The 19160-nt window shown below is 38.6% G+C and overlaps 1 protein-coding gene across 3 annotated transcripts in view; it reads left to right on the top strand.

Moving 5' to 3' along the window:
• Positions 1-19160, top strand: part of LIMCH1 (LIM and calponin homology domains 1) — a 180758-nt gene that overhangs the window by 122278 nt on the left and 39320 nt on the right. For 2 of the 3 annotated variants that reach the window (XM_027642662.1, XM_027642663.1), the window contains 9 exons: positions 558-830; positions 5327-5617; positions 6644-6898; positions 8219-8563; positions 9260-9583; positions 10144-10377; positions 11356-11604; positions 12587-12622; positions 16967-17093. In XM_027642662.1, coding sequence (XP_027498463.1) covers positions 558-830; positions 5327-5617; positions 6644-6898; positions 8219-8563; positions 9260-9583; positions 10144-10377; positions 11356-11604; positions 12587-12622; positions 16967-17093 — 2134 coding nt within the window. The remainder of the gene's footprint in view (positions 1-557; positions 831-5326; positions 5618-6643; positions 6899-8218; positions 8564-9259; positions 9584-10143; positions 10378-11355; positions 11605-12586; positions 12623-16966; positions 17094-19160) is intronic. The other variant, XM_027642664.1, reaches the window with a different exon arrangement.

A 19160-nucleotide genomic window follows, 5' to 3' on the forward strand; every position in this document is an offset into this window, starting at 1 on the left:
TCTTGCTGATATGGTACTAATAAATAGTTTGTAACAATTGGTAGAAGAAAAGCAATGAGTAGAAAATCACTGTCTTGATGTTATTTACCCATACAGTGCAATGTATAACTTGTGTTGGACAAGATGTCAGTTAATACAAGTACCATGGATGTCGACTCAAACCCAAGGCTGGAAAAAATTGTTCTGAATGATCTGTTTCAGTTCTCAAGACAGTTACTCAGTGACAAATGATACTTATAAGTAATGTTTGATGTATTTAATCAAAATAGATAATATTTTTGCTCTGTTTTTTGTAAAATCGGTTTATTTATGTGTTGTGTTCTATACACTAGTATGGTTTATATAGTTGTGACTATGTGTTTATGCATGTTGGCTTTGTCAACTGATACTTAGCTTGTGGTTTGGCCTAAGAAGCAACTCCCATTAAAGAGCATAATTATTTTCCCTGATTATTCATTAGAATTCATACTTTGGCATCTTGATATCAGCAAAATGTGCTTACAAGTGTATATGTTTTAGACACAGTCTGTATTAAACTAACTTGTATAATTCAATAGTAAATCCCACCCTGAAACCATAGAAGAAGAACTGAATGAAACATCAGGACTGTGTGAAAAGGAGAAAGTGTACTCTGTGGCTCCTGAGGCAAGCTCCCTTAAAAATCAATTAGGTTTGAATCAAAGTGAAGAAAACTCCGTAGACCAATCTCCTTCATGTAGTGCAAAAGAAACATCAGCACCCAAGGGGAAAGATACAGAAGAGATCAGAAAGCTAAGAAGACTGGAACAGGCTGGCATTAAGGTCATGTCAGCAGCCCAGCGCTATGGCAGGTTAGCCCAGTGGTGTGGGAAATTGTGCACGCTTCACGTTTTTAGGATTGTCTGAAGTGTGGGCTTCCTTGATCCGCTGTGATTTCACATCTCCTAACAAAACCCCAGTCGCTAAGCACTCACAATTGCTAGTGAAAGTCTTGGTCTCAAAAACCTTGTGATGTGGCAGCTGTGGATTGCAGTGTTATATGATGCTAACTGCATTTATGTTGAGAAATTGTATTATCTTACAGCATAATGTAAACAGACTCCAGGAAGACTACTACCCAGACTACTTGTCACCTTCCATCTAATGCTTTCTTGTATTTAATAAAAATGTACATAAATATTCATTAAAAATGCCTTGTTTAGGTAAAAGTTTCAGAAATTTATGTTACTTGTTGCTGGTGGGGCGGTGAACTGTACTTTTTAGGTGGTTAATATTTTTAACTGTTTTAATAAATGATATATTTATTTTTAATGGTAGGAACTATAAAAGTACAGTGCTTCTTAACACGTATACCAGTAGAGGCATAGTTCTGCAGTCATAATTTGACTGACTTTGGCATGGAATATCTGTATTTACTCACTTATTACCTGTGTTATTTATTTTTGGATGTTGTTCAATTTGGTTATTTCCTGTTCTTTAACTGAAGAACTGAATGATGACTAGGCTTATCACCCATGCCTTTCCATCATCGGATATTGGATCCTCATGAAAAATCTCTTCTAGTCATGGGGATGACCTCCAAAGCAGGGTTTTAACCAATATGTCAGAAGACTAGGCTCTTATAAAGGATCAAAATGGTTTGGCTAAAGGCTGAGTGTCCAAATGTCCTCCTGTCCAAAACATTTAGTTTTGGATTGTGGGATGAAATCTTAACAGTGAGTAGTTTAGCAGATGCAGATCTGCAGTCTGGGCTTTGAGATATAGTAGTAAGAAGTACAGCTCATATGTGGTGCAGTTCATTCATAGGTACAGTGACGCTTGTCTGCAGCCACATACAGATGTGCCATATGCAGATGACACAGTCACAGTATATATGCTGTCATTTGTCCTCTTCTCAGGTCTGCTTCACTGCTGTCAAGCTGCACTGAACCAATGCTTGTGTGTGTTTGTGGAGTATTACTTTTAACAAAGTCAGATACTAATGTAGGTGAACTATCTGGCATAAATTAGTCCTTCAGTCTCAATTAGTGCTAGTCGATTGAGAATCTGTAAACAGGAGGGGTATTAGCAAAATCCCATTCCAAGTCCCAAGGCTGTAGAATTAATAGTAGTAATATAGTAATATGGAGTAAAATGTATCAATAGCTTGTGTTTATCAGTGCAGTGCACAGCAAATGGACACTGAGAGTCCATTTTCCAACCCTGTGCTTGATCTGCTGGCTTTATGTCTATGAAAGAAGCATGTGTGATCAAATGTGTGATTCTTTGGCAGGAATTCAGGTCTTCACTTTCCTTGGACAATGTGTTGTCGTGACAGGACTGAAGGAGAAGGGGGGAAAAATAACAAGTCATTTTTCTTCCTTACTCTCAGTGGAAGCAACTTGTGGAATTTGGCAGCTGGAAGAAGGAGGAGGTGATGGTTTTCTGTCCCAGCTAAGGGTGAAGGAGCAGAGCTTTGTAACCCAAGCTTCACTGTAGTGAAGTAGGAGCCTGCTTCTGGGGATTGAAGAAAGACACAGCAGAAAAGGCACTGGAGTCAGGGGTCTGTAAGGAAAATTATTTTTGTGTGTAAGTGGAGGAATAGTGGGTAAGGAGAAGGGAAGAATTTAGTAGTAACACTTTTGGATACAGGGCAGCATTTAATCATCTTTCTTAATGTCGTCTTACTCTTCCCTGTTCTTTGAACCTCTCAATTTTTTCTCGCTTCTTGGCATCAAGTTCAAATTTCCATACAGTAATGATACTGAGCAATTCTCAGTCTCTCTTGTTTCTGTATTCTGATTTTTTTTTTCCATTTCTCTTACTCCCTGATCTTTTTAAGATACCAGCCTCTCTTTTTTCACCTGAGATTGTCAGTTTTCTTCCAGTTCCTCTGAGAAGGCTGTTTCATCTCGACATATTGACCTCTGGAGGACAGCCACTGTGACTTTTGCATTCTACAAGGCATCTAATTGTTCCTAAAGCTGAAATTCAGCAGGGGACCTTTCTGAATCCTGAACAAGAATGATTTGAGCTTGTAGGCAAATGTGTTTTTTGCTTGGAGTCTAAGTACTTATCTCCATTGCTCTAGTGTGTTCTAGAGGCTATACAAATGCATGGTATTCTCCTTCCCAAAGAAGTGTATTATCTCTATTGCATGTTGTTTTATTGATATGTGATCCTTCTTGCTTGCTTATTGCCTGCATCTGTCTCTTACTTACTTTATTGTATTTGAAAGGTAAGGATGAGATTCATGGAGGCACCCTAAAAAAAGATAATTAAGTGTGTTGTAAGAGATGATGGAGAGGGAATGTAAGAGGGAAATGTGAGCAAGCATTTATAATATGTTTGTTGCAAAAGGGATGTGGACTCTTACCTTGACAGAGCATAAGCATGCAAAACCCTTTCATTGTTCTGAAGTGCAGTATAAGGATCCACAAGCCTGTGTAAGACTTTGCTTCAGGGAGCGCAAATGCCTGCAGTCTGACACTTTTGAAGCACCTGTTGTACTAGCAAAGACCCCTGGGTTACTTCTGCAAGGGCTGAGGCAGGGTGTGCAAGAGCAATTTTCAGCTAAATCTAGAGTCTGTGCTGTCTCCATGGTAAACTGGCCTTAAAAAACACTTTTGAGACCATCACAAACTGATTCAGGAGACCTCAAAATGTCACAACTAATCTCTGATTCCGTTAAAAACAAAATGTAAATGAATGAAAAATACTCTCAACCTAGAAACTGATTACTGAAGTCTAGTTATGTACTAAAAGTTGTAAGTTTTTCATTACAATGACTCCTAGTTGCACTTTTGAATATTATAACTCAATATTTCTTTGTTTCCGAAAACACTGCTCTCAGAAATGCTGCATTTGATGCTTTCAAACTTCAATAGCACTGGTGGGCATGAGACTGAAAAATCCAGCAGTTTTTACTGAATGATCATGTGGTGAGCCAGCTGTTTCTGAAGCTGTTGTGGACAGAGATACTCATGAGGAAGAGGGACAATGGTTCCATTTGAAGTGCCATCGGCCAGTGTTGTCTGTTGCCTTAAATGGAATCATGATCTTTCAGAGAGATATAAGGAAAAAGTTGCCTTTAGCTGATTTGAGACCATGCTCTCCACATCACTAACAGATCCTGTGTGTTGCAGCATAACAAGGCAAAGGCAGGTGGCTTTTTATGTCCTCTGAGCCTGAGCCAAGCTGGCCTGTCAGAGACAGTTTATGGCTTCTCCATAAGTTTCTCCAGCAACTTTGTTGAGCAGTACTTTGAAAGGGCATCTGGAGATGTAAAATAAGTGGCATATACAGTGGGCTTGCAGGGGTTTAAAATGTTTTTAAATGTTTTTAAAAATCAGCTAATTATAACACTCTTGATATTTAAAATAGCAGAGAAACTCAAAGCAACCCCTGAGCTGTTTAGATTTGATTTCTTAATGCCAGTCTGTTTAATCCTTTGTGATCCCCTCTTTTTTGCTTTGTATAGCAAGGTGTGCTACATGAAAGAACAAATGCCTACAAAAGTACTGCATGGAGCATTCTACTACTTACTGCCCAACTTCCTAAAATATCAATACATACAATTGGATTTTTACATGTCAGAGTCGCCTCTCTCTTGCCATTTGTCTTTTCAGTTTGCATAAAAGTATTGACCATTATGAGTTAAAATAAGCTTAATCTTTATGGGTACCAGCTGTCAAGGGTCTTTATTGTCATAATCTTCAGTAACAGCAAGGCCATGTTTATAGCAGTTGCATTTCTGATGAAGGCAGGTTTCAATGTTTTCCAGCATGCCAGTATCATTGGTGTACTGGTGCTATTATTGTAGCTACTATATGTCTGCATTGGCATAAAGGGGTTATTCTGGGGGAAAAGAATCAAGCATGGATGCATGTGAGAAGAAAAGCAGTTAAGAATAGTAGAGCAGATAGCCTCAGTGATTACTCAAGTGGGGTTTTTTTTAAATAGAGCTATTAAGAAGAAATGTCTGATATTTCAGGACTCAACAGTGTTTTCTAGGGATCAGGTATTTGCATCAAATCTCTTTCTTTGTTTGAAGTGTTCAAGAAGTTTAATACTGCCATTTACAGTGCTACATTCACTGCATCTAGTGTATTAAAACTAGTTCTTACTGGTTCTTCCAGCTATAGCTAAAATAAGTAAAGGTCCAACATGCTGATTTTTTTTGTGTAAAGTCCTTGTGTATTTGGTACTAGTCTATAAGTTTTATTTCTAGCAAAGCTTTGCCCAATCTAACAGCTGCCTGGAGCATATTTGATTAACTGTGCTTGTTTTTTGACCTGGAGATGAGTGTTGCACTGCCCTCTCCTCCTCTGGTGCATCAAGAGCTTTGTTTAATTTTGCTCTGTGTCAGTAAAAAGCTGATATATGAAGACACCGGAAGCATCCCAGACATCATCCTTCGCAAGGACAATCCCTTCATGACACATTATCAAGGAAAGGATTCTGGTTCAGAAGATGAAGCAACCAGCAGAATTCCTGATTTAGAAAAGGATGACTTTGCCACTCGGAGAGCCAGATTGAATCAACCCAAACATATAGTTCCATTTAACTCCTTTTTAGTTGGATCTTATACAAGTAAAGATAAAGGTAAACTGGAAGATGTTAGAAAGCCATTGCAGATGGAAAAAAAGGAACACGCAAGGTGTGCATTCATGGTCTTATTCTTTCAATTATAATGCCTAATTTCACCATAGTCTGTTGCTGTGTAGGACTAAAGCCATCTTGGCTACAAAAAAACTTACAGGGTACAGTAAATGCAAATGCTTTATCATAAGGTGAACCAAACTGGGATTTTTTGTTAGAGTATGGGGACCAGAAGTTTAAATTGGCTTTGAAGGTAAACAAGATAAAGACAGGACACTTTTGTTATCTAAGCTCATGAGACAGCTCATGAGCCTGAGTAGCAGAGAATAAACTTAAAATATATGTTTTGTGTCTCAGCTCTTTTTCTGAGCACTTTCACTACGTGTTTTTTTGGATGCATTTGTTTCATCTCATGAGAAAGTTCTTTTTTGGGAAGCAAGGATATTTGTTTTATTTGTGCAAATAGAAGTGACTCTAGATAAAACCACTATATACACATTACAGTGAATGACTGTAATAACTGATACATTCAGAAAACTTCTTTTAATATTTAGTAGCTTTTTTCAGTAATGTCAAATGTGCCTTTCAGTTGCCAGTAATTTGATTGTATTAATATTTTCTAATGACTAATTTGGCAGGACATCTGAAGAGCACCTAACCAAATTTTAGTAGTCCAATGCTGTTGACATGACTCTAAGATCAAAGAAATTACATAGAATGTTTGAGAGCAAAACTTGAATTCACTGTGTGAATGATATGCAAATGAGATATTTGTAACTATTTAAGAGAAAGCTTATTGCGGAAATGCTTATTACAGTAATAACATAAAGATTTTTCTTGCTTGAGCTAGGAATAGAAGTTCACATAAAGAAGTGGTCTCAGTAGTGCATGAGCGGGATAGCGTAGATAAGAGGTTTGAACTTCAAACGATTCATTCCATGTTTGCTTCCTAAAATTAATGTAAAACTAATATTATAAATTCAGTTTTATCTTCTTGTTCTCTGAACTTCTTCTTTTGACACTGATTTATAATTGCTCCCTCAAAATATCTTTTCTTACTGAACTGGAATGTGCATAAAATTAGAAGAAGATGGGTGCAATTGACATCAGTAGGGCAAGTAGTGACAAGCGAAGAGAACCCACTTCTGCAAAACGAGAAGATCGAATCAGAGAGGGAACAGCAGGTGAAAGAGACTGATACTGAGAAAGATGATTTGGCTAAACAGAAATCTCAAAGCACCCTTCCTCAGCTACAAGAAGATGGGATTTTTGTGAATGCCTCAATAACAAAAGCAGATCTGGAGACCTGGAAAAGACTGAAATTGTCAGTGGAGCCCAGGTACGGTTTCTGCTTGTGGACAGGATTGGCACCCTGAGAAGCATGTTTAGTTTGTCGCAATCTGCTGTGTGTGTTTGTGGTTTTAAAGTTGAAGAATGCCTTGATGACAACCAGTCCTTCAAATCACTTTTCAGGAGGAATCCAAAAATCTGTACAGGAATGCTATCTATTATGAAATGAAAATGTGTCCATCATTTAGAGCATTATAGTAGTTTCACAGTCACTTTCCTGGTGGACACTCTTAATGCAATATCAGAAAAGTCCCTCTTGTCTTGTGGCTCAATCTGCTTTGAAGCTGCTTGAAGTTGAACAGCACAAAGGTCCAAGTGGCACCACTAATATAGAAGCACTATGCTCCTAACCAAGCTGTCTTCAGGACTTGGGGCATTACACCTTAGGGTATTACCTGAAGATCTGCGTCTCTTTGTGTACTGTTTTTGAGGCATGAGCTGATACATCAGCATAGCATTGTGCTCCACTGCTGGGTAAATAGAAGCAGCACTGTTTCTCACTGCAACAAGGCTTTTAGGAGCCTCATTGTATGGTGTATGTATGCTCTTGTTGTAAACAAAACCTCTGCAAAGGGAGCCAGTATAAAGCAGTTATTCTAAGCTATTTCCCCATGGAGATGGACTATAAGATAGGCAGGTGATTTGCGACTCCAGTAAGAAAGGATAACAATTCCTTGCCTTCCTGTTTAGGTGCATGCCATTTTCCAATTAAAGGTGACCATCTGTCCTGGCATTCTTCTAAGAATGTGGTTAATGTATGTAATTTTAGCTCTAATACAATGAAAACTCAATCATTCTTTCATCCTAATGATATTAGTAGTCTCTCCATTACTTTTGAGGTGATTTATTTAAATCAAGATTTAGTCCCCTTGCTTTAGGGTAAGTGATTTACCCTTGCTAGTGCTCTCATGCCACTGTAAGTCCTCCATGCCAGAGTGAGTTCTGGTGCTGTGCAGTCATGTATAGTGCATGGCCTGGGTCTGTGTGAGCAGATAAGGGAACTCTGGCTTTTTAAGGTTTTTTAAGGCTTTTTTAAGGATGTACTAGAAGAAACTGAGTTTGGAATGGGCCATATGCTACGTTCCTTGCCCTTAGGAAGAGCTTCCGTGGGTGCGCTCCCAGAGTTTCCCCCGCAAGTCTGCAATATCTTTGGATTTTATCTGTCATTTGGTCCTCAGTATGCCACAGCTGTTTGTACCTGGGTTTTTGAATTTTAAAATAAAACCCATCAAAACCTTAGAAGCATTTAATTTGTTTAGTTCTGAGGTTCTCATGTTGGGGGCATTCTTTTATTCTTCCTTATGACCAGTGAAGAAGATTTCAAATGTCCTGGCAACACTCTGCCGCCAACTGATACCACGGTGAAAGCAGTAACCCATGATGATTTTGCTGTCCGCAAAGCCAAAGCAAACAAAAAGACTGGTAGCCCCAAGCAGAAGTTTGTGCATTTTGGGCCAGTAACTGAGATTGATCAACAGAAATGGGACAGGCTTGTTATTGGCAGAGCTTCATCTAAAATCGGAACAGAAGAGGAAAGCAAGAAAGACTATGTGGAGAGTCACTCTGGTGTTGAAAGCTCTCCTTCAGCCACTGTTGTCAGTCTTGGGTTTGCTGAACACAGCGATGAAGTATCTGAGCCAGAGAATGAGTCCAGGTATTTGGTGTGGCTTAGGAAGTGCTGCTGAGCTAGAAATGAGACCTGTTCTTGCCAGATGCTGATCTGCATGGGAGTGAACTGCAGCATAGACTTAAGAGCTGTTTATGTGCACAGCCTTGTTCAGAAGTCATCTGATGTCTTCACAGTACCTTAACATGTTTAGGGTTGTGTAAAACAATGCTGCAGAAAGGTCTTCCAAGCACTTGCTCAAAATTTCTGATGGGCAGTGGCATCTCTGGCATCTCAGTCTGAGCTATTATTCATGCTTTTTCTGCTGCTTGAGTTCCAGCAGCTTTGCTGGAATTCCGCCTGCTTTCAGAACATTAGGAGTTTGTTGTTCAGCTTGGTGGCTTTGCTGATCTTCAAAAAAAACTATTTTCAAACCTGATGGATTTACTTTCTTTTTGAAGAGGGTGTATCGCTGCTCTGAGTTTCTGGCATTTATCTGGAGAAGAATTACAGCTCTGAGTCATTAACACATTAACAGATCTTATATTTCTTTGACTTTAATTACTTAGTCTGTGGCCATGAAAAGAATCTTGAACAAATGCTTTTAGTAAGTAATTCATTCAGTTAATTTTGTGTGTTTATAACAACATTTGCAAACTGAGTTGGAGGACTCCTTTTCTTACCTTTCAATTGACCTGAGAATGTTTTTTCTGTTCTCACCCCTCTTCTCATTCTGATTACTAGTGAGGTGGTCAAGTCAGGTATAGATGACTCTTGCAGGAGAATTGCATCAGCTGTACTGGCTTCTCACATCATCTCTGAAAAACAAACCCCATGCAGTTTGAGCAAACAGCAAGAAAGCACCGAGGAAGAATGCCACAGGCATGTACCAGATATTGAGAGAGATGATATGTTGGTTAGAAGGATGGGAACTTTTCAGAGGCGTACTGCTAGCTCCGTTCCCATATGTTGTCGTACCCTGTCAGTAGCTCCTCATGTGCTGCAGGAGCAGCAAGAGGAGACAGTAGCTCGTGAGAAGGATTTGAAGACTCTGCAGGAAGGAGAAAGGTCAGAGAACAGAAGCAGATCCCTCTGAGCTTCATGCCTGGTTTGTGTGTGGTGTTAGCTTGGATCGGTCAGCAGTGTTGTTCCATTCTTCACGTGGCCTTTAAAGATGTGTTTGACTCATTCATCATGGCATGTGTTCTGTTTTATGAAACTACTTGCAAGAATGTATTCTATGAACATAAAAGTCTATTTTCTTTCATAATATTTAAGTACTTCAGTTGTTAATTGCCATTCAGCATGAAAACAGTCTTTCATCTTTTGGGAGGATTTCTTTTGCAATCCATGGTGCTTTGTCTAGGTTTTTATGACAGCTTCCAAGTGACTAATTCATCTCATAGATTTTTATGCAATTCCCAACTTCTAACGAATTACCTAAGTAAGTGTGGAGTTCAGCATCGTTTCCTCTTGTTCTCACTCCCTGTGCTGTAACTAAAGATGCCTAGTTTGCCTAGTTGTCCATCATTCTCAGCTTTGAGTAACTGCACACCACATTGCCTGAGCAGCCACTTGCTTAGAAATGAGCATTATCATGGAACAGTGTCACTTGTCTCTCTGAGCAGTACTGTAACACGAGAAGAGAACCAAGAACAGCTTGAAATCCCTCAGCTGCAGAGCGATGGAACAGAAAACAACATGAAATTTCCAGACCCACAAAGAGATGACATGTTGGCTAGAAGAACTGGAGCTTTTCTAAAACAACCTGGGCCCAATGTTAAGCAATTCCTTCCCATGCCATTTTCAAAGCATCAGAATAAGCAGGGCACAACTACAAAACTTGAGAAGAAAACTATGAGGTAAGAAAGTTGTGCTTTTCTCTGTCCCTTGTAGCTGGCCCTGTGGGCTGTTTGTCAAGATCTCTTGATCTAGAAGGTTTGCTGGTGTCCAGCAGTGGTTTTCCATGCTTGCCCTCAGTTCTGTGCCATTTCTTTCTGCTCAGAAGGCGGCAATACAGAGTTTCTGGCCCTTTTAGTAGAGCCCTGTAGAGACTCAGAGCAGAGCTCTACCAGATGCAAAATTCTAACAGTGTGTGGAAGCAGGTATACATAGCAATTACATTTGCACTACATTTGTAGAGGTTTCTGGTAGAATATGAGGTAGTCATTACAAATGTTTCCAACTAGAAATAGAGATGCTGGATGTAGTAGGTTAGATGCTTGTGAATGACCTAAGTGATGCCAGTTAGATTTCCAAACAGGAAACCTAGAGATCCCAAGGTCCGTCCTGATAATGCTCGGTGTTTTTCTAAGCACCTTTGTTCAGATGTTTGAGGCTGTGTGGGGAAGCTGGCAGTTGAAGCCTCTGAACAGAGTTATCATTGGATGGTTGAGCCACATGCAAACAAGAGTGGAAAGGTGTTTGCTCATCAGCCTCTTCAAAGTACATGAGAAGAAGGATATGCATGCACCTGGATGAAAAACTAGCATATGGCTCAGCCAGGAGAAAAATCCTGTCATCTACCATAGAATTCATCAGTGGTTTGGTGTTGAAAAGACATTAAATCGAATCACTTAATTAAAATATGGACTCAATACCTTAATCTTCTGCAGTGTCCCAGGCAGTTTATTTTCTGACTTAGAGGAATGTTATGAATATTTGACTCTATTAAAATTGTGTTTTCTGCACCTGCCTCACCTAGTTTGTCACCTGTCAGCTATTTGGGTTTGTACAGGGTTTTTTTTGTTAACTTATGGTTATGCTTTTCATTATGTATGTGTGATTTTTCAAATGTTGCTTAATGCATCCGTTTGCACTGCCGCCTTTGGCTCACTCAGGCCTGAAAAATGTCCACAAGTCTGCATTAATATCTCTGAAAAACCTGCAATACAACCGCCGCAAGAACAGCAGCAAGGGCAGGAAAAAGACAGTCTCCCTCCTACGGGACAAGATGAGATTATTTGTACAGCCCAAGTGGGCGAAAATGGCCATAATGAAGTCCAGCTTGGTCAAACATCTAAGCTTCAGGAGGTTCCTGAGGAAAACAAGATGCAAACACTGTCATCCAAGGATGAGCATCTGCAAATGTGAGCTTTTTGGTGTGAATCACGCCGTTTGTATGCCCCTGTGTGCACACTTCAGAATTCTGACTGTGCATTGCCTGGTGTGTTTTCAGTCCAGACTAAAACACTGTATGACAGTAATACATGTTTTAGAAACAAATAGAATGGTTGTGTAATGCGTTTCCTTCTGAATTTCTTTAAATATTTAACTGAAAGCTAAATGAAAGGAATATTTATTACAGTATAAATGTTGAATTGCAAAAAGAATTTATGAATAGGAGAGGCTAAAATGGACTCTGCTTACTGAGAAATGTTCATCCTATTTCTCCATGATTAGAAATGTTGCAGTGTTGACTTTTGAATGTGGTATTCTTTTATGATAAGTCCCAGATATAAATATGTGGTTTGCACAGCTCTAAACAAGACCATCACTTTAGTGAATGACACTGGCTTCTGTATTACCAGTAACTTTTTTCGGCAACACCCCCCTACCCCAAGGGAAAAAAAACCAACCAACCAACCAAGCAAACAAACAGAACAAAAAACCCAAAACCAGCGAAAAGGAAAAGGAAATCATATGACTCACTTTCTGACTGTAATATTTGTCTCCTTCATGCTTCAGTAATGGTGATTCTGAGCACTGCTTTGGAACGTAACCGTTACGTTTCGTCTCCATTTATCACATATATGGCTCTTAATGTAACCGTTAATACGTTGTCTATTTTCAATAACTATTTTCTACACACATTTTAGGTATACTTCAGCAGATTTTTATAATGGGGGGCATTAGTATGGGTTTAGGGAGGGATGGGTGGTGTTCTCATGTAGTTTGACCTCCAGATGATCAGGTAAGTCTTGTTTGCTGAATACATAATCCCTAAACATCATAGTTCTGTTTTGGTCAGATTTACTAGTGCAAGTGACAGTTGCACAAATTGTATGGGTCCAGTTGCAATTAGTACTTAATGTGTTTATCCGCGATCTAATTTTATATTTGGTCTTGTAGATTCGGCCCCAGAACTGCTGTGTCTGATGACGCAGAGTAAGTTGTCTTGTGTTCACAAGATTTTGTTTTAAACAACTTACACTGCATGCTCTCCCATCTTTCTACTAATTTAAAATGCAGTTGATGCCTCCTTATTATTTTGCAGTGTTTTGGCAAATAAATTTTTCAGAATGCACTGAAAAATGGAATGTAATATGGCTTACATTGCAGTTAAAAATAATTTTTATATAAAGACCCATAAAAACTAAGCATAATACTAATGTCCAGCTGTTGCTTGAAGTATTGTTTCTTCTTTTTTTTTTCTTTTATTTTCTCTTGGTTTTCTTCTGAATTTCCATTGCCTCTAATCAGCTACAGGTAAAGGGAGTTGGGTTGAATCTGGATGTTGAATCAAAAAATGAAGTAAGACCAGGAAGGGGAAGAAAAAAAATCCCAAAGCAAAATAAAATCTATTGTGATCTTCAGAATAATTACCAGAAAAATGCATATTTAGCTGATCCTTTATTCTCTTTTAAAAATTTTATATTGAATACCTTATAGGTTAGGTTTAATTTAGTAACGTACTAAACTTCATTTTTAAGCACTTCACCTCAATGTTTTACTTTTGACAGGAGTAGAAGTGACATTTATTACACTCAAAAATTTTAACTGTGTGTGTATGCATGTAAACTGTAGTACAGAATAGTATGCAATGTCATTTAGAAAGTTCTGTGAAATTATTAGCTATTTTTACAAAGTGCTGGCATTTAGAAGCAAACAAATGTTTGAGAACTACCCAAGTAAAAATAATAAACTAATAAACCCACATAATAATGTCTGTAATATCCTTCTGTTCACAGAAATGCACGTGACCTTCTCTGTCTCCCAGATTAAATCCCCAAATAGAAACAGCATAAAGAGTTGTGGGGGTTTTATCATGAGTATATGCAGAGACTCATATGTAATTTTTCACCCTTTTTTCTAATGATAATGCTTAGAATCATGAACAGAATGCTCTTTACAAGTTCTCTAATACCTTTATGCTGAGCAAAGCCTGTGTCCTCTGACCACAGAGTAAATATGAACATTTTCAAGCAGCAGAAATCTGTCCAATCAAATGAAGGGATGAGACAAGCAAAGCAAAATAACACAGAAGTGTTATACTTAATGGGGACTTCTCTGCCATTTCAGAAAACTACTTGTGTGATTGATTTTTTCATTTTTGCATGTCTGTATTAAATGCAAACATGAGAGAAGGTACATGGAGATGCCTTCAAAGGCATTGCAGTGGGGTTGGTGGTATAATGGGAGAGTAGCAAAGATTAATAATCATATTGCTTATTCCACCTTGATTCTGATTTTGTTTTAAAGGGCAAAACAATAAATGTTCAAACCTCATTGTCATCCTTTCCAGATGTGCCACAGTTTACAGAGCAACTGTTTTCCTAAACTGTCTTTGAAGTTCTTATAAATGTGAGACTGTGTTTTTCCATCTGAAGACAGAGTACTTATGAAGAATCTAATAAAACTTGGCTCTCAAGTAGAAGAAATAAATTGAACTGACATTTAAAATACTTCCAAAATATTTGTCAAGTCTCCATTGAAAACTGCAACTTGAATTCAGTCTTAGACTAGATGCACTTTATTCCAGCAGCAAAACTAGGAGCTGCAGTATTAGACTGACAAAGTTCCCTTAGTTGGTGAGGAGGACACTAGATGTTGTCATCAGCCCTTGTCTGTCTCAGGGTCCAGAATAATCTAAATACTGAATTCCTTGAGAATTTTTTTATCCAACATTTGTTCAGACCTGATAAAAAAATAAAAGGAATTGCTTCATGATATCACTGACAAGAACAACTGTAATTTGTGAGAATAAAGCAGTATAACTTTAAAATCCCAACATCCCAAAGATCTAGCTCTCCAAAATACACTGTTTGTCTGTACAGTGTTTTTTTCCAGATCATTGTTAGAATGTCAGGTCTGGTACACTGGTCAGCAGAAAGGCCTCTTGCTTCTAGGCAGAGTTTATATACAATCTCCAGAGCTGTGCAAATGGCAGAAAATTAATAAACTCTAATTTGGTGCAGTTACATCTTCCCTGTCTACTTGAGTGCTGTGTGCCTGCTGTTAAAGGAAGGAGCTAATCTAGTTCTGTTCATACGGGTGTTAGTGATGATCTGGAGCCATTTGTAGTTTATACAAGAAAGAAATAGGATGAAATTATATGGGACTCATCGTGAAAGTGTCTTTTGGCCGAAGCTTGGAGTTTTGGCCTCTCTGATTCTTTTCTAAGGATGAACTTGTCAGGCAGAGAAGTTGATCTAGACATTTCGCTTGGCCTTGTCCATGTACTCAGGAAAGTAGGTTGTTCTCCTTAATGGTTACTATATGTTGGTCAGAGCAGAGCACAGTGCTTTGAGATGTGACTTCTTCAGATTGCTCTCTTGGGAAGATACTGTTGAGGCGTGTTGGTGCAGAGTTGATGTTTGAACCAACCTGGTTGCTTGTCCATGGCAATGAAGGCCCAGCAGCGGGAGGTGACACCTGGAGTAGGAAGTATATGTGGGGTCATAGTGTATATTTTGACTCCTGACCAAGGCTGAAGCCTTTTCCAGAGTACCTTTTTTATTGCATTGTTAATAGCCGTAAAACCTTTTGCTGTCTCTGTGCACCCTGTGAGACCTGAATGAATTCAGGGAATGTATACTAGCCTTTCATTAGGACATCTGGGGACTCCTGCTAGAAAATATTTTTATTCTTTCATCCCAAATGGCAGAGGGTGAGTACTCGTGCACTCTACTAGCACCAGTTACCACCATTTAAGGTCTTATGTTTTCTTCTACTGCATGTGAATGAAAAATTCTCTGACACAAGGAAAAGGTGTACAGGAGAGGAGCTACGCAACCAGTTTGACCCAGTAGGCACAAGGTGGCAAATACTGAACACTAAAGGCTTTTATTAGTGTGAGTTTCAAAAGCTGGAATAAAACCTGTAAGGGTGACTTTATTGCAGGTTATGCATCTCCCAACCTACCTCACCAAATATGAATACCTCCAAAATATGACTGATATTTAAATGTTCTTAGTAGGTGATATGCCTTTAGTTTTAAAAACAACAAAGCTACCCATCTCTTTAGATTCTGTTATTTAGGAGTGCTCCAATCCCATCCTGAGCAATGCAATCCTTAAACTACCCACAGAAAAACCCAAATTAGTATACTGCTCAGCACTCTGTTTAGAGGGTGAAGCACAGTAATACATTAACTTCACTGTTGATCCTTAAAGGCAATATTCTGTTCTTCATTTCTTAGTAAATACCTCCTGAATAGGATGGGATCTGTGCATGTCCTTTTCCATCCACTGTCCAGACCTTTCAAGTTTTCCCTTGAGAGTGGCATTCCCATCTTTGCTTGCCTGAATACAAATGTTGGCTCAAAAAATATATGCACAGCTTTCCGTGTCTATTCGCTTTGGTAACTGTGGACACAGTCACCTACAATTTTATCTTCATTGTGTGCTCCTCCTGCTAGTTGGCTCATTGGCTCACCTAAAGCTACAGGTGATCATTTGAGGACTGCTGTGAAATCACTTCATGTGGAACTGCATGGCTTTCTTTTAACTTTTTTTTGCTTTGAATGGCACAACTGAGGTCATGTTTTACTAATAATAGGTAGTAGTAAGCACATTACCTTCGTATGAAGATCTTTATATAATACAAAGGGATGTATATCAAACCATAACCTTTTTTTTCCTTTAATTCTCCAAAGGTCAGGGACAGAAATAGAAAGAAACTTTTTTGTCCTGAATGTCAGCTTTTCCTTGTTAGGTTAGCAGTACTGATGAGTTGGTGCTGATAGCATTGGATTTCTTTGAGGCAAGGAGGGGAGAAAGTACCATACAGTTTGAACTGTGTGTACTTCTCTGGGCAGGCTCTCCCTGGTTTTGCAGCAATAGCATTTAGCCAGCCATGCTCCCACTGACACACTTCTCAAGCCTCTCTTATTTTACATTGAAATGGAAACTTCTGTCTGTGTTGTTAATTGGAGGGGTCTTGAAAACTCACTGGGCACAGATCTTCAGGAAGTAAAATGTTCTGAATGATAGAATGATTTTAAAAAGCTATTGATGGAAGTGTAAAGTTAGTAACACTTAGTGAGAGACAAAAGTTCCAGTCAACTAACAAAATCAAGAGAAAGTCGAAGATTATAATGCCTGAAGTACTATGTGGGAACCACAAGAATGCTAACGGGTCTTTCTAGGGGACTGCTGCTTTTGGGAGCTTCATAACAGTGCACGTGGCTGATTCTGCTGTAGCACCCTCATGTGGCTTGAGCTCTTACAGTCTGAAGGAATATAAACCTCCAAATAGCACTACACTTCTTGTTGTTTTCCCTTTCTTTAGGAGTATGAGCATGTTTGACATGAGATGCGAAGAAGAAGCTGTGACTCAGCCTCATAGCAAAGCTCGCCATGAGAAACTGCAGAATATACACAACCAGCTGAAAGAGGACGAGACCAGATGGCAAGATGTGAGTATACAACTGGCAGGCACCAAGGACAACTTGCTAAATCTACAGTTGCTGTTTGGTGCTTCACATAATCAGCAGTGCTTTTTTTTTCCTCAGTGTATTGTTGCTAAAAGCTTAGAAGTTCATAATTTGATGTAAATTACAGAATACGTCGTCTTCTGGTGCCTCTGCCTTTGCACCAGGTATTTTGCTTTTTAAAAAAAAGCTAATTAAACTTCGATTAGGTAAAAATGAAGGCAGAACAACTTCTAAGTGCTGCCTTCTCTAACTTTTCTAATTAGTAAATGTCTAAAGTCACAAAATAAAGACTAGGTAAGACAGTGAATAAATAGGTTGGACTTGTCTCTAATAAATTTGCGTAGATACAGAAAATGCTAATGTTTTCCAACTTGTCCAAGCAAACAAATTACCCTTCCAGTTAGCTACACCCTGCTTGGGGGCTTTCCAAACCCTCTTCCCTCGATGCATTTCTGTAAGCTGTCTTGGCATTTGTTAAATTGGCAAGGACAGAAAATCATCATATGCAGGTAAGTTAGTATTAGGAGTTGTAGTTTCAATTCTGTTCATTCCTAAAGACTGATTTTAAATGAGGGATTTTGGACATTTTTTTTAATTACAAAAAAAAACTACAACAAAAACACATTGCTTCAAGTATGGTAGTTCCCCATTACAAGGACGGCTACTGTGAAACACCTCAGAGAGGTTTTGGGTAGAAAATTCAAGGAAAAGTGAAAAAAAAGTATGTACAACTAAGAAGTAACTTTTTGTAGTAGAACAACAAAGGACTTCAGCTGAAAAGTCTCTATGTGTGGGAAGCCATGGTTTCCCAGCAGGCATAAGAAAGAGTCCAAAGGCATTCAAGAAGTTTGAGAACTTGCTGTTGAATTGAAAATCGTCTGAGGTAAAGGGCCTAAGTATTCCAGGCCCTCAGCACCTTCTACACTGAACTAAGTTTTGAAGGGGTACTGAAAATGCCTTTATTGGAATGTCCTTGGCATGTTGAGGGCTTTATAGAGACAACAGCTCTTTCGTGGTCTGATATTTTTATGTGCCTGAGGTGGATATTTGCCAACAATTAACAGTTTCATGGCTTTTTTTAATTATTGTTGTTGTAAAGCATCAGGAGTGGAAAAGATAAGGAGGAAGGGTTATGTTACAAAATTTCCTAATGAAAAACTAATTTTCAAACAATAGGCAATAGTGGGGGTAGCTGAATAAAGAAATGCTTTGGTGCCTCAATGAGAATAATTAGTAACTGAGGAAAATGAAGGGCCTATGTTACATGAAGGGGATTATACACTGATATATAGGTCATGTGAAAAAATACTTTAATGAGCATTCCCTTAAGTGTAACATCAATAATTTGTGCTTTTAAGATAAATTAAAAATGACAAGGTTTGTTCCTGGGTTTAATAAAATAAGTTATGCTTGCAGTACCTTCTGCTGTTTACCATTAAAAATGCAATTGAAGTATTTGGAAAACCATGTAATGAAATAACCTTTGAATTGAGTATGTATACTGAATATCTGTGTTTTATTAAAACCAGAATTTATTAGTGTATGAAATATAATCTGTATAGTAATCTCCCGATGTTGTACAGTTAATTACAATGTGCCCGTACAGTTTCCTACAAAGTTGTTTTTCTTTGCAGTGCTGCAGTGGTTATTTTTTACATGTAAAACTTTGTTCCTTTAATAGTTGGCTGCAAAGTAATTTTATAGCTTAGGAGACTTCTTTACTGTAATACTTGTACTATGAAGAAGATCTTGCTCCTATACCTTCCAGGATTTGTGAATTCATAACCGAAGCAGGATGCAAGACATAGGGGCCCATAACAGGTATTGCCGTGACTCTCTGGTTTAGTGTCAGGCTAGTTTTTCAGCCTGACCAGAATCAGTCAATCTACTGCACAATTTCAGGCAGGCAGGTTCCAAAAAACGTAAGTTTGTTACTTCAACAAGGACCTCTCTCTACAGCTGAATACAGAGCATAGGCTTTTTGCTCTGTCGCAGGTGTGAGCCACTTGGGTCGCTAACCTGTGTTGCTCACATCTGGATCCAAAATAT

Source organism: Corapipo altera, unplaced genomic scaffold, assembly GCF_003945725.1.
Source record: "Corapipo altera isolate COAL_440 unplaced genomic scaffold, ASM394572v1 22, whole genome shotgun sequence".
NCBI classification, from domain to species: Eukaryota; Metazoa; Chordata; class Aves; order Passeriformes; family Pipridae; genus Corapipo; species Corapipo altera.